This window comes from Marmota flaviventris, chromosome 5, assembly GCF_047511675.1.
Source record: "Marmota flaviventris isolate mMarFla1 chromosome 5, mMarFla1.hap1, whole genome shotgun sequence".
Lineage (NCBI taxonomy): Eukaryota > Metazoa > Chordata > Mammalia > Rodentia > Sciuridae > Marmota > Marmota flaviventris.
This window is the reverse complement of record NC_092502.1, coordinates 88,948,844-88,964,536: the sequence shown is the minus strand read 5'-3', so window position 1 is coordinate 88,964,536 and position 15,693 is coordinate 88,948,844. Positions and strand designations below refer to the sequence as shown.

The window sequence follows — 15,693 nt, the reverse complement described above, 5'->3', positions numbered from 1 at the left end:
AGGTGGGCATTCGTAAGGTAACCTGCTTGCTAGTGGTGCTCACTGCCTGCTAACAAACCAGCACTATGATATTTCTAACAACTTTAAGCTCTCATGAAAACTTCTTGGCCCAGAGGGGGAAAGCTGTTTATTAAAAAAAGTATATATGTGACTATATGACCAATATGATTCTGCAACCTGTATACTCAGAAAAATGAGAAATTATATCCCATCTGATTCAAATGTATGATATGTCAAGGTCATTGTACTGTCATGTGTAACTAATTAAAACAAATAAAAAATTTTTTAAAAAATCCCTGAAAATGATGACATCAAGGCAAAGGAATTCTCCTCAAAATGGCCTATGATCTTTATTTCAGGATGGAAATAATCACTGGTCCCAAGCTATCTATGAATATCAGCTGTCCAAACTGACCAGTAAAGAGGTTAAAATTGGATATAATGCAAATAAGATGTGCTCAAAATACAGTTTTGGATGCTATGACTTTTACTAATTACTATTACTTCCATCCATAATATATAACTAAGGTTATTTAATATATTACTATTAAGAACATCATTGTTACCACACAATACACTTCCTCCTCCTACTGTTATATTTCTTTTTCCTTTTGCTTTCCCCATTTACTGATTATTTATAATGTGTGAGGGAGAACTCAAAGCCCTTTACATGAAAAACATATATTCATTTAATCTTCTCAATAACTTTTTTTACTAGGCCTTATTTTAATTCTAGTCCTTATTTTAATTGTTACAGATGGGAAAACTGAGGCATGGAGAGACTATGTAACTTGTGCTATGTGCTATGATACAGCATTGATAGTGGCAGTAGGAATGTGGTCATTTATTTCTCTTTTTTCGGGGGAGTGTACTGAGGATTGAACTCAGAGACACTAAACCACTGAGCCACATCCCCAGCCCTATTTTGTATTTTATTTAGAGACAGGTCTCACTGAGTTGCTTAGCACCTTGCTGTTGCTGAGGCTGGCTTTGAACCTGCAGTCCTCCTGTCTCAGTCTCTTGAGCCACTGGGATTACAGGCTCATTTACTTCTTAGATAAATTTAGAGCCTTGTGATCTACATTGGTGTAAGTAAGGTTGGATAAAATGACTCAGAGTAATTCACAAAGATTTATGGCATGTAAAATAATATTAAGAGCCAATATTCTCTAGGCACTTTATATGCCAGCATCAACTATGTTCTGTCTGGGCTATTGTTCCTTTTTTTTCTTGTAAATCCTCATAGGTATGCTATGAGAGACTTCCCACCATCATTCCTGTTATAGATGAAGAAATTGAGACATAGAGAATTAAGCAATTTACCCAAGGTCACTTAGCACATAAAGTAAGAAATGCAACAGAATTGTTGGTTTTGTTTTTCTGACATGATATTCAAAAGTTCTCTTAAGCATTTCAAAGTATACCCAGCATTTTCATTTCCTAAAGCATGGCTGTTACCAGCCAATGCCTTCTCAACATTGATAGGAACAGAACAGAGAAAATAGAGAGCTACCTTGCTCTTGTACTTCTGATGCCCAAGCCGGAATTTCACATAAGGGTCACTCAACCCATTGGAATCCATCGCTTTGAGGTCTCGCCCCTCAATCAAGGTGATGCTGACTATCCCTCTCCATAGGTGGGATTTTCTGTGCTGGTCTGACAGACGTAAACTTTGGGTCTGAAACTTTCACAAAGAAATGTGAGTTAGGTTATTTTGTTTTAAACTCAAGTATTTCATTTGGTCTTAAACTTTCCCTGACACAGTTTTTCAAAAAATAAAAACTAAGCAGCTACATTTTTAAAAAATAAAAAAATGGAGTATTAATTATTTATTAGTTATAAATTTGTTAATAAATTGTATCATGACAAATTTGTTGTGTAGAAGAGGTTAGTGCTCAAATAAAGACAGTCTAGCTTTTCATCTCTTAAAATTAGAAGATGTAGATAGTTTAAGAATATCAGAGAATACTTGCATTCATGTCAAATATGCCTGTTAAAAGATGTTTAAAATAAATATAAATATCAAAGACCATATCTACACTGTGATATTTAATTTTTAATTATTTATGGGTTTTGATGAGATTTTTCATGTTATAAATGGATTTTATGGGTAGTTTTCAGTTATAAGATCAGTTACAATTCTATTTGGATAATTTAAATACTTTCTTGCCACATTAGGAGAGAACTGAGTTTCAGCTCAATAGAGAACTATTTAAGGTAATACAGAACACAAAACAAAATCAGTATACCTACTCAAGATATTTTACTTATGTCTGAAATTTGCATCACAAACATTCATTTTTTAAATTACAGACATGATTTATATTGGTGAGTATATTTTGTATTCATTTCTCACTCCAGTATTTGAACATTTTCTTTAGAATTTTTTATTATACTCAATTCCAAATCATAATATTCAAGCCAGTGAGCAAAATTAGAATTTTTTAAAATTAGCAAGTATACTACAAATGACCATATAATATCATTTACCTAAATAGCATATGAAAAAAAAATGGAGAAAGTATTTAAACACCAAAACATTTTTAAATCTAGATTCAGCAACAAGCAGTATTATAAAAAATATTGTTTCCTTCTAATCATCAATCATGTTTTTCCCATGTAGTTATTTCATAAAGAAATTCAACATCCCTCTGACTCTTACAGTACTGCAACTTCTAAATTACAGATGAGCTCTATTTGCTATCTAGTCCCTTCTACATTAATGTAGGAAATTACAGCCTCTTTTATATAACTCTTCCTGCCATGCTGACTTCTTCATTTCTCATACCATACAGCAATGCCAGTCATTCTTACATGTCATCCTTAAAAGTTGTGCACTTCAGGTGCTTTTACTAGGAAAACGAAATCGATGTTTTTCAAAAGACAGTAGTTCTAATCCTTGAACTTTTCAATGGAAACCTTTCTAAATCACATTGTATATTTTCCTGTCTTTTTGAATAGCAAATTTTAAATGTTGGTCATTTCTGTCTTATTAAAATCAACATGCCTCAAGAGTGTTCTGAAGGGCAATGGAGGTTCATGGAGCCCCAGAAAGTTCCACAGATCTCTGCCCATTTCAGTTAGAGTTCCCTCTGCTCCTATTCATTCTATATATAGGTATTGGGTTTGCACATTGGCTTTTGTTTGAACAAAAGACTTCTCAGATTAAAACAGAAGTTCTCAATTAAAATTGTTCAGAATTTGTTGTACCAAGTGATGCCAAGTTATTATTCTTTTTTATTTATTTATTTTTTAGTTTTAGGTGGACACAATATCTTTATTTTGTTTTTATGTGGTGCTGAGAATCAAACCCAGTGCCTCATGCATGTTAGGCGAGTGTGCTACCACTTGAGCCACATCCCAGTCCCCCAAGTTATTATTCTTGTTGTTGTTGTTTTCATTCTAAGATTTCATGCTATTTATTACTATATAATACAGCAGTAGGTTTTGGTGATTGATTGACTGATTGATGATTGATTTATTGATGTAACTACCTCTGCTGATATTCAGATGGCCTCTAACAGCATATCTTAGAAATGCAGGTTTTAAACTCTGGATCAGAAACATTTATTAAGGAATATGAGTGGCATAGGAGGAAAAAAGGAAAACAAATATGGTAAATAAAAAGAAATAGTTATCTTAGCAAAGACCAAAATAATTACTAATAGAGCTTTAGAATTTAGAAGCAGTTATATGTTCATTATACATTTGGCTTTCACTAAATCTCCAGGAAGAGGAAGGTGAGGCTTCTGCCCGTTTTTTTAGATGTGGAATTTGCTGTTCAGAGTAGTTGAGCTAATAGATGGTAAACATGTGACCAGAACCCCAGTATTTATGGCCTTTATTCACCCAACACAGGTGTTTAGGGTAGAGGTTCTCTCATAGGCTTGAATGCTGCCATAAGTAACACTTATTTATTTATTTTTGGTAATAGGGATTGAACTCAACACTTTACCACTGAGCTACATCCTTAGCCCTATCTATTATATTTTGATACAGGGACTTGTTAAGTTGCTTAGGGCCCCATTAAGTTGCTGAAGCTGCCTTTATACTTGTGATCCTCCTGCCTCAGCCTCCCAAGTAGCTGAGATTACAGGAATGCATGACTGCACTGGGTAAAGGTAGCCCTAATTTAAATATAATGTTGCCAAGTGGTATTCCCCAGTTAGGTGGGTTGATTTTGAAATAACATTCTAGAACAGATCTTCCTACATGGCTAATTCATGAAGGCACCTTCTACTTTTCTACCATATAAGCACATGTATTTTTATTTATAATATTTCAATTTATTGAAGAAGGCACTTAGTACCATCTTCTATATATTTTTCCAGAAGAAGCTATACAAGGCATGCAGCCAGGTACAATCTAGGTTACATATCAGCTTCAATTAGTAATGCTAAATTGGTTTTCTTTCTTTTTTTTTTTTTTAAAGAGAGAGTGGGAGAGAGAGAGAGAGAGAGAGAGAGAGAGAGAGAGAGAGAGAGAGAGGGAGAGAATTTTTTAATTTTTACATCCCCAGCCCCTAAATTGGTTTTCTTAATAGGACCACACTTACTTGTTTACCCTGTCTCCACGCACCCCCCCACCCCGCCTTTTTCTTTTAACATTCAAATATAAACAGGGTAAGGAGGGAACAGGTAGGTGCTTTCCATGAGATCTTTCATGCTTTCACAGAAAAAAAAAAAAGGAGCTTAATGGAGTCTTTGACTACTTCCATCAGTCATTATGGTAGTCTTTTCTGTAATCTGGATGGATATTTCCCCCAAACTTGGAAAACAGGCAGGAAGAAGGAGTGTTCCCTCATAAAAGCAAGGCTAATGAATGTGGGAATTGAGATGACCTCTGCAAAGGGCTAAAAAAAAAAAAAAAAAAAAAAAGAGGAAGAAGAAAAAAAAATAGTTCCAAAAATATGGTAATTGAATATTTTTTAAAAGTGATTTTTTTTTTCAGTAACTTTTTTTTTTTCCAAAATGGCATATTTCTAGAAAGGAACTCCATAATTCAGCTGTGGATTTTATGAAATAACCATATAGTAATGAGTAAATGCATGGTCATTAAACAGGTAAGTGTTTAGTTTAAGCATAAAAGATAGAAAATTTGAAATAAAATTTTAAAGTAAAGACATAAACTTAGGCTATCAATAGTAGAAAAGGCATACACTTAAATACAGTTGGTCTACCACATCCATGGATTTTCTGCATCTGTGGATTCAACTAAACATGGATTTGAAATAAATAGGAAGAAAAATTGCATGTTTACTAAAAACGTACAGACACTTTTCTTCCTCATCATTCCCTAAACAATACTGAATAACAACCATTTACAGAGAATTTACATTGTGTTAGGCACTATAAGTAATCTAGAGATTATTTACATATAGGAGGATGTTCATAGGTTTATACAAATATGACATCATTTTATGTAAGGAATTTGAACATCTGGAGATTTTGATATCCACTGTGGGTAGGAGAGTTGGAACCAATCCCACCACCCCACCCTTGCAATACTAAGGGACCAGTTTTTCACTCACATTATTCTAGCAATTCCTATATAATTGTAAACATTATTCACTCTCTGGTATGGATAATATTAATCTATTTAAGGTCCTTCTTTAGACATGTTTCTAAATTTCTAAAGAACCAAGCCTGCGAAAGAAACCGTTTGGACTGGGGATGAGGCTCAGTAGTACAGTGCTTGCCTAGCATGTGCAAGGCACTGGGTTTAATCTCCAGCAACACACACACACACACACACACACACACACACACACACACACAGAAACATACCAACTTTGAACTTTTAAGGTAGTAGTTCCTGTATTTTAGCAGTGCATGTATTGAAATTACTGGGTCTGATTCCTGGATGTGATTCAGTTCTTGTGGGGGAGAGTCTAATCTTCATTTCAACATGTGCCCCATGTGATTTTCACACACACCAAAGACTGAGATCCACTCTCATAAGAAACACCCATCTAAGTTCGGAATTAATAAAGAATATCAAGATATCAGGTAATAATACAAATTTAAAAGCATGAAGCAATTAGTCAATAACATGGATCTTTAGTAAAATTATAGAACTGGTTAGCTGGTACTTAAGAAAGACTATTAGTTCACTTATATTATTTCTTGAAAAATAATTCAAGATTATAATTTCTTTTATATATGTAAATTCACTATATATATCTAAATATACATAAAAGAAATTATACAAATCTAGGTTAGAATAGGGAGTAGTTTTAAGTACAAGTCAGTCCTTATAATTCACAGCTCATGCAAGCTCAGAAAAAATAAATGAACTGAACAGTTGAACTTACTTGTGCATTTTGGAAATAAGGACTCTGAAGTTCTGCCCTGCAGAAGCCCAGGACAGTAAGAGCAGGCCTGCTACATGTCTGGATGGAAATGAATGGTCAGAGCTGTATGGGAAATCTTTGCACCACTCTAACCCCTCATTTTGATGAGGATTTAGAATTACTTTAAAATATTATTTGAAAAGTATGTACTTGCTTCTCAAGTCACTATCAGAAAATGTCTTGTAGCATCATGAAGATAAACACCAGGACATCTTTATAGTTACAGCTACTTTTTAAATAAAATATAGCCCGAAGATTATATGGTGATAGATCCTGCTGAAGTGGTTTCAGGATTTTGTTAATAGAATCATTATAGAAAATAAACACCATCAGAGAAATCATAGAAAGAATAATTTTTCCCAATGTCAAAATAATGATAGGTCTAAAGAAGAATAAATGTTACATAGATAAGTAATAACTATCTATGATCATGTTAACCTTGCATCCCACATGAAAATCTTTTGTAATGATCAAAGAAATATCTGCAAAGTAATAGGAATTTTGTCTCATGTAAGACATCTTCTTGCTGCCTTGGTTATCATTTTAAGAAAAGCAACAAAAAGATCCCTTCCCTACTAAAACCAAGAGCAGTAAGAGATGGATTAAGAAAGATAAAGCTTAACAGGAAATTCTGGAGGGAAGGTATCATGATGGAGTTGAAAGTTTGCATTAAGGACTTCTAAAGCAGCTATAGAGTTTCTGAGTATTATTATGAAGAAATGGGAAGCAATAGCTTTGATGACATCAGCAGGGAGGACTGGATAGGACATCTGAAATATAGGTTATGTCACACAGAAACATTTATTGAGCAGCTATTATATGCTGAAGTTTTCATTCTCCAGTGTTTTTCATGACAAACATTCTTTTTTTTTTTTTTAAGAAAAAGAAACAGAGGCATAGAGAAGATAAATGTCCTTCTCAAAGCCAAATGTCTAGAGGATAGCAAGATTGAGATTTGATTGTGGAGTTACTGACAACTAACCTATGATTTCCCCCACTATACCTCATTTTTTGGACATCTGTGAAGTTTATGATACAAAAAAGAAAGAAAAAATAATTAATCAGCACAGGTTTTTCAGATTGCTTTTGTCTTTCATTTAGATTAAATATAGTCTGATTATAAATTGTTGAGAAAAACTAAATGGGGACTTAAAAGAAGTAAAATAACTGGCATATGTTATTTGGTAAAGCAAATGAGAGTTGACTGTACTCAAGTTGTGCAATCTAGCATATAGCTTGACAACACCTCTGTATTCCCACTCTTATTATTTAAGTTTACTAGTTTCATTCCTTGAAAAACTGGACCACTAATAATAGGATATATCCTATTTGTCTAAATTTTTATTTAAAAATAAATCAAGACCTAAACCAAATCTATTTAGACTCCACATGTGACTAGGGGAGCACAGTTATACCAATCCTCTCCCTGATACTGTAAACGATCCTTGGCTTTTGTTATCCTGGATTGTATTACCTGTGTAAAGACTAATCCTTCCAAATGAGACCCAGACACTGAAACTGGAGTAAAAGTGTGTTTACAATAAGGCATGTGTGGAGTCAGCTCTTTTCTCTATTTTTAGCACAGAGATGGCACAAGCTTTTATTTAATCAAATGATCCACACACCACTACAAAAAAGAGATAATGACAGCCAAGAATGACTGTTTTGTGCTGCAGAAACTAGAGTGTGGAGCAATTATTGGCTCAATCCCAGGCATGGGCATGTCCTATCCTTTCCTTTTCCTGCAGAGTTCACTCCAGTGAATTGCACCTGGATGATGAAGTCCAACAACTAGATTTGTTCTGCAGTCCTCCATCCTCTCCAAGCAGGATTGCCTCTGCAGAAGCCCTCCCAGTGTTTTGTGCCACGAAAGCCAAGCGTCTCTGCTGACAATAAAGCTTCAATCCCTTTCTTCTTAGAAGATGACTCTCTGGCATTGTAATCCTCAGAGAAGTTCTCTTGATTTTTATCCTCTCATTTTCTGTTGTATTTTTTATTGCTTCTTTATACAATTTGTGGTGCTAGGAAATTCTTTATGTTTACCTGAGGTGTTCTAACTACCCTCTCTAACTTCAATTGTGGATCAACAAAATTTCTTAAACATTTCTTGTATCCTTCAAAGTATATACTTATAGAATAGCATCATATATATTGTAATTTTCTTGGCTTGTTAAAATAATCTGCAAATTTCTACCAATGATGCAGGGAAAGGAATAATAGTCTTTGGTTTGAGTACAGAGACATTTTCTTTGGAAACATTTAATTAAAAAATATATATTTTAATTTAATTTAATTTTTAAAAAAATATATATGTATCATCCAGGGTCTTAAGCATGCTAGGCAAGTGCTCTACCACTGAGCTACACTTTCACCTTTTAAATTATTTTATTTAGAGACAAGGTCTTGCTAAGTTGCCCAGACTGGCCAAACTTGCAATCCTTCTGCTTGAGTCTCCAGAGCAGCTGGGATAACAGGTGTACAACATCATGCCCAGCTGCAAATAGTTTTGAGACTCTTATTTTCATGTCTAAAAATGGAAATACTATCAGACCATTTGGGGAGGTATTTCATAGATTATTGAGTTGTTCAGCACAGCTCAGGATCTCAGGATCACTTTTTTGTTTTACAAAGTTGACAAGTCTTCTCCTTAGTCTGTAGTCTTCCTCCAACAACACTTCTGATTGACCTTAAGATATGCTCTGATGCTCTGACGTAACTCCCATTGTTCTGTATTTTTGTATATAATCTTCTTTGCCTGGCATAATCCTCTTCTCCATTTTTAGGTGAGTTTATTTTGAAATATCCCAGCTGCTTCCATTTAAAAAATGTTAACATTTCTCTTTAATTCATTGTTCTTGTATGATGATTCATGCAATTAACTCTGTGATCAGTGTCTAGATGTTTGTTAGGTGGAGGAAAATAGTAAGAAACATAAGCATGCTAAATATTTGAAAGAACTATTCTAAGTTATTCTCCTTAATGAGAAGTTAAATTAATGAACTTCTAACTTAGAATAATCCGATTTGATTTCACATAATTTTTATTGTTTCATGAGAAACATGGTAATTGTTATATCCACAATTTAATATTTTGTGTTCTAAGACACGATATTTTGATGAATTAAACTGTTATGCTTTTAAAAATTAGAATATGTCTGTATCATATCAGTGATACAATTTATTCTCAAGAAAATTAAGATGTAGCAAGTAGCCCTGACATTCCAGCTAAGTGACTTATTGCTAGGATTTAGTTTCACTCCATATAACTCATTTGCCATCTCTTGAACACATGTATTTATACTTATAAATTAAGCAGATAAAACTTTCTTTCAAATCACATCTCATTTAACTTACATAACACACCTACACTCTTCATGCAAGATTTTTTTTTCTGAGCATATCTGAAAGTGTTCCTAGGAAACCTCCTTTCATATACATTCCCATTAAAAGCTCATCAGAATACCAATATTGCTTGGGTAAAAAGCCACAAGGTAAGTTTTCAGAGTGGGCTTTTTATGTGAATATGTGAGATAACACTCATCCAGCTGTGGCCAATAATTTTCTGATTTTGTAAATGGGACATCGAACGCAGCAACTCCTCAACAGAGGAGCTGCTCTCCCTACTCATGAATTCTATTCATCAACTCAAGAGAGGAATGCTTCTGCTGTGAGTTCTTCAAAAACATTTATTTCTGTGGCATTCACAGAAAAATATTGGTTCTGATCACACCATCTGAGTACTTGATGATACTGATATCATTTCTCTGGGCCTTTGTTTCCTCACTGGTAAAATAAATGACCCCCACATATTCTGTCTGTGACTAGATTCATTTGTCACTCATTTGTTGTTGCTTTCCCATGAAAAAGCATTATTGCTATACCTTGGACACAAAACAGCTATCGTTTAAACCTGTATATTTGTTATTCTTAAATTACACAGTTTAAGCAATTGAGAAGGTTATTAATATTTAAGGATGAATATAATCAAATGGAAAGCACTGATAAATGGAAGACTAATTTAGAAACAGCAAAGTAGGAAGAAGATGTTGAAAGAGTCACTTGAAAGGGAGACTTGAAAAAGTATTAATTACAGAGTTGATACTGGTGGCAAATCTACACTAATTGCCAGTCTGCATGTTTGCTGCATAGAGAACAAACAGAACACAGAACACCCTCAAATCCTGCTCTCAAATAAGTGTTCCATGTGAATTCACACCACATTTGTGGAACTTAATAGATAGTGAAAAATGTTTGCAAAAAGCCATTTTCCATTTCAGGTCATAGAATGATTCAAAAACAGCTTGTGTGATCATGGACATTGCATGAACTCGTAAGATGAACTGTGATTATTTCAGCATATGTATAGAATACCTTCAGCAAAGGCAGTGAACTGAAAGCAAATGAAGAGGCTATAATCACTGAAATAGTCTTGCAGTAATAAAAGTGCAAAAAAGTGTTAAAGCAGGCAGGGATGAGAAGACTTGATTTATATTTGCTCAATGATCAGTACATAGCTTAATCTGGAACCTGACAGACTGCTTAAGAAACACTGCACCATATCTTAAAATTCTAAGGAAAAAGGTTATTTTCAATCATGAGCAGTTTGAGAGCCAAGAAAGGAAAATAGCAAAGCCCTAAGATTATAGCATTTCCATGGTAGTGACTATTGCTATATAATCATGTACCAAGTGTGAATTTTCAAAGAAAGAGAGACACTCTTAAAGGCAAAGTTAAATTAAGTGTATTAATAGCAAATCATGCTGCATATGATGCAGAAATAATAGCAGAGAAAAAAATGGATGACAAAGCTCATAAGACTTTAATAATTGAAGAGTAACTTAAATTGCAATGGCATTTAAAATTAATTTGGTAGAAATTTCACCTTTTTTTGTTTTAATCAAAATCAGAGTTAATGTTTTTCTAAATCACAGAGGTTTTATTTTTTTCCTCAAAGAAAGGGCACTGATTGTCTTGTACAGATCAAGTGTATATGTTATATAAGATCAATGTAACACAAGTACATTTTTTTTAATAGAAATGAAGCAGAAAATAATCTCCAAGATGGAAGGTCTCTGGGGTTCCAGCTCTTTGGAATAGCCTTTGTCTCACAAGGAACTAACTTCAAAGATATAAGTTTTCAAATATATGAAGTTCTTAATGTTTTTTTTTTTCAAATGAAGAAATAAAAGAGTTAGCTATCTAGAGGACTTAGAATAAAATTTAATAAAGAAGGCAAGTGAATACACCTGTCTGGGAGCCTATTTTAAAAAGTGAATTTCTTAATTCACACTCAAGTTTCAAAATTTCTAAGTAGAACAAAAATCAAGAATGTTAATATAAAGGATTTAGACATTACCCTCCAAAAGAAAGACTTCACAGAGAAATAAGATCCAACCACTTCATTTTCTGAGAGTTCCTAAAAACAAACAAATATTTAGCCAAATGTTGTTTTTTTAGAATATTTAATTAGTATTCAAATCAAAACAAATAAAATCAAATAAAATTTAAAAACAAAATCTATATATCCTGGAAATCCATTGGATAGTAGAAACCAAGTTTCCTTCTCTTGTGAATAAATCAAAGTTTTTATCCTATTCATCTCTGACATCAGTGGTAATAAAGTTGAGAGGATTGTTTCTGTAGTTTGAAGCAAGTCCACTTACCTTTTTATTATTAATTTTTTATTAATATATCTTTGAGTCTTATCATAAAAAGTAAAATTGTTTAAGGATATTTTTAAAGATTTTTTTTTAGTTGTTGATGGACAATTATGATTCTTTTTTTTCTTGTGGCTTCTGGCACCATGTTTGCTCTGCATGGGTATGAAATTTTCAACAGACCAACCATGGCTCTCCTTTTACTAGTTTCTAATGATAATGACAACAAAACACCTGGCATTATGATAATGCACCCTAAACAAAAGTGCTGACTTAAACATAGAGAGCAAGGAAAACTGCACAAACCATTCATGAATTCCAGAAAAGACTTGGGCTAAACTGCAAGGATACATATTCAGTTACACTTCTATCTTTATCAAGACAAGAAACAAATAAGTGAGGAAAATTGCCATTTAAAAAGTTCTAAAATTATAAAGTGACATCAAAAGAGAACAAAAATATAGATAGCAAATTGATCAAGGAAAATTACTGAAAATATTCCAAATAATGAATTGTTAGAGTGCTTGTACTGAGGTTTTTAATTTATTAGAAGAATAAGATCCACTGGTAGTATCTTATTTAGATCTATTTTTTTCCTCCATAATCTAAAAATTAACTATATTTTGAATTTATAAATCTAAAAAATAACATTTTTACTCTCAAGGAAATTAAACTAAAGGATAGTTTCCCCAACCCTAACAAATTAATATGATACTATTATCCAGTTGTACATAAAAATAAATCACAGAAATCTCTTCAGAATATGTATTAGATAGAATAAGGATTAGTCAATAAAGTTATGTTAAAAGTGATACTTTGGCCAGGCAAGGTGGCACACACCTGTAATCCCAGCTACTTTGGAGGATCCTTCAGGAGGAAGGCAAGTTTGAGGCCAGCCTCATCAATTTAGTGAGACCCTTCATTTAAAAAATTTAAAAAATAAAAAAATAGAATGTATCTAGTTGTAATTCAGTCCCCAGTACTTCTCCTTCCCCTTCCTTCTCCCTATTCCTTGCTCTCTTTCTTCTATTGTTCTTTCTGCCATTTATCCACAGTTTTTTTTAAAAAAAATTAATTTCTTGTGGATATTCATGATGGTGAGAGTCACTGGAGTATTTTCATAAATGCACATAGGAAAGTTATTGCAGAATCAAATTAGCCTTAATGTGTACAGGCCTTTAAACATATCACATAGTACTGTAAGTCACTCATTCTTCAAAATTCAAGACAATCATAATAGATTTGAAACTATAAACCTTGGAATTCAAGTATAAGAATCTAGTCAGCAAGCCTTCCTGCTTATATGAGTGTGCTTTTATATGAGCACAATTCCTTTTGATAAAAATCATTTGGCAGGCTGGGACTGTGGCTCAATAGTAGAGTGCTTGCCTAGCACACATGAGGGACTGGGTTTGATCCTCAGCACCACATAAAAATGAAACAAGTATATTGTGTCCACATATAGCTAAAAAATAAATTTAAAAAAATCATTTGGCATTCAAGAGATTAAAAAATAAGTAAGTATCTGAGTAAATCATTTACATAAACTTTCCTGGTCAGACTGGAATCACTGTTCATCAAAACCATGGCTGCTGGATGCTTCCATCCTATCAATAGGAATGGCTTGTGATATCAACTAAGCTCTATCAACAGTTACGTGGGCCAAGGTTTTGGTAGCAGGCTCCTAACAAAATTATGAATTGTTTTCACTGGGATTCAAAGTACATTAAAATTCATAAATCTCCTCCTAGTTGAATTCAACTTAATCTATCAATCATCTGTCTTCTTAAATTAAAAGGCCATGTAAATCTGAGAACTTGCTCTTAGTTCCATTATCTGGAGCCCAGTTACATTAGTTCTCCCCCTTTTATCAGCCTGGAAAGAATGATCCTGGGAAACTTGGTTACACGCCTATGATGTAACACCTCTTCTGCAATCCCACATTGAACACCAAGATAGACCTAGATCACAGTTGTGGTAGAATCCATCCTCTGCTTGAGATTATATTTTGTCCTTTCACTTTGTGCCAACTCATTTTGGACCCACAATATTTTAAAAATTCAACAGGAGTGGTCAAATAAATATAATGCCATCATTATAGCAAATCCCTGTAGTTATGAATCATAATACTTAAAAATGTAATTTTATGCCTCTGGGGAAGTATTGTCAAAACAGCAAAAAAAAAAGTCATCACAACATAAAATTTAATTATGGCTCCATGTATTTTGTAGGATAATCAAATGTTTACTGGGATTACAATAATACTTGTTCTAAATAAACATACTACAAATTTCAGGAGTTTGGTTAACTAGAGTCAAAATATTCTCCTTCATCATAATTGCTCATTGCTGTTCACCATTTGTTGATTGGATTCTCAGGCATCTTAATTAGAGAATGAATTTACAGTATTTCCAAATAACACAGATTTAAAAGTAAAAATAATAGCAAAGCAAAAAATTTTAAATAAAATGATATGCTTCCCTCAAAAACAAATAACCATATATCATTTTCAAAGATATATGCATAATAATTTGAAATGATGCACCAAAGAAAACCATTTTGGTCACTCCTGGTTGAGAAGGTATGTTACCAATAAATTGTTAATTTTTTGCAGATTTTCAAAAAATCACCTCTTTGTCAGGATCTGAACTCTTTATAGGAAGAACCTGGTAATTGTTAATTGATATCTTTTTCCCCCAGTATGTCTGATGCTAAGAGCCAAGTATATGATGCATGGCATTTTTGGTCGAAAGGTGACGCCAGCTAGCCATTGAGATGATATGATTATGTTAAGATTTGCATTCATATGGATATTGGACTCCTGCTGTTCACCTAGGCCGGCTACGGGACTCCTGGAGAGTTCCCATTGGTTGGGGAAGTACAGTAGGAGGGAGTTCCGGGGGAGGAGCTCTCTCTGGGTCCGGGAGGATGCGGCGTGGGTGGAAAAAATCTTCCCGGGCGGTACCGGACATTGGCGGCAGTTTCAAAAAATAAACTTTGTTCCTGCTTGAGTGGCTCGTGATTTTGTGCCCAGCCAGACTGCGGCAGTCTGACTGACTGTGTGAGATAGTTATGTGTTAATCTGTTTTTTTCCCCTCACTTAAATTAAAGCATTTATGAATTTCCACTGCATTACTAATGAGTCACTCAAGATGTCAAGTTTAACTACACCCTGCAACTTAAAGTTGAGTGGTCTCTAGCTCAAATTAAAGTATATATATTTGCTGAAAAGTCTTGTTAAAGATTGCTTCATTCAACCAATGCACAAAGTGTTTTATAGTTCATTTGTTATGCTAAGTGATTATAATAAAGTCGTTATAAAAAAGATCTATTGAAAAAAAAGAAAGAAGCCATTAAGTAGCAGTAGATATGGTAATGAGATCATCATAGTAGTCTTTATTATATTTTTCAGAGGATGAACTTTTTCTTAAAGAAAATTATAAACTATTACTAAGGTCATGAGTGGAACATGTATATCTTTATATTATCACTATAGTATTTCTCAGATAATTTAAGCAATTTGTTGAAATACATAAATTATTATAGCACCCGAATCCATGGACACATTCATTCTTCTGAATTGAAACACAGACATACATACATGGTATAAAATCGTAACTGCTTGCTGTCTGATAGAGACAATTATTTCATTATTTTTTTCCATTTTGGCTTGATCTTACAAAAT

The 15,693-nt window shown here is 33.5% G+C and overlaps 1 protein-coding gene across 2 annotated transcripts in view; it reads right to left on the bottom strand.

The window, feature by feature from the left end:
* Window positions 1-15,693, bottom strand: part of Mctp1 (multiple C2 and transmembrane domain containing 1) — a 531,756-nt gene that overhangs the window by 194,189 nt on the left and 321,874 nt on the right. For both annotated transcript variants that reach the window (XM_071612401.1, XM_071612402.1), the window contains one exon: window positions 1,514-1,684. In XM_071612401.1, coding sequence (XP_071468502.1) covers window positions 1,514-1,684 — 171 coding nt within the window. The remainder of the gene's footprint in view (window positions 1-1,513; window positions 1,685-15,693) is intronic.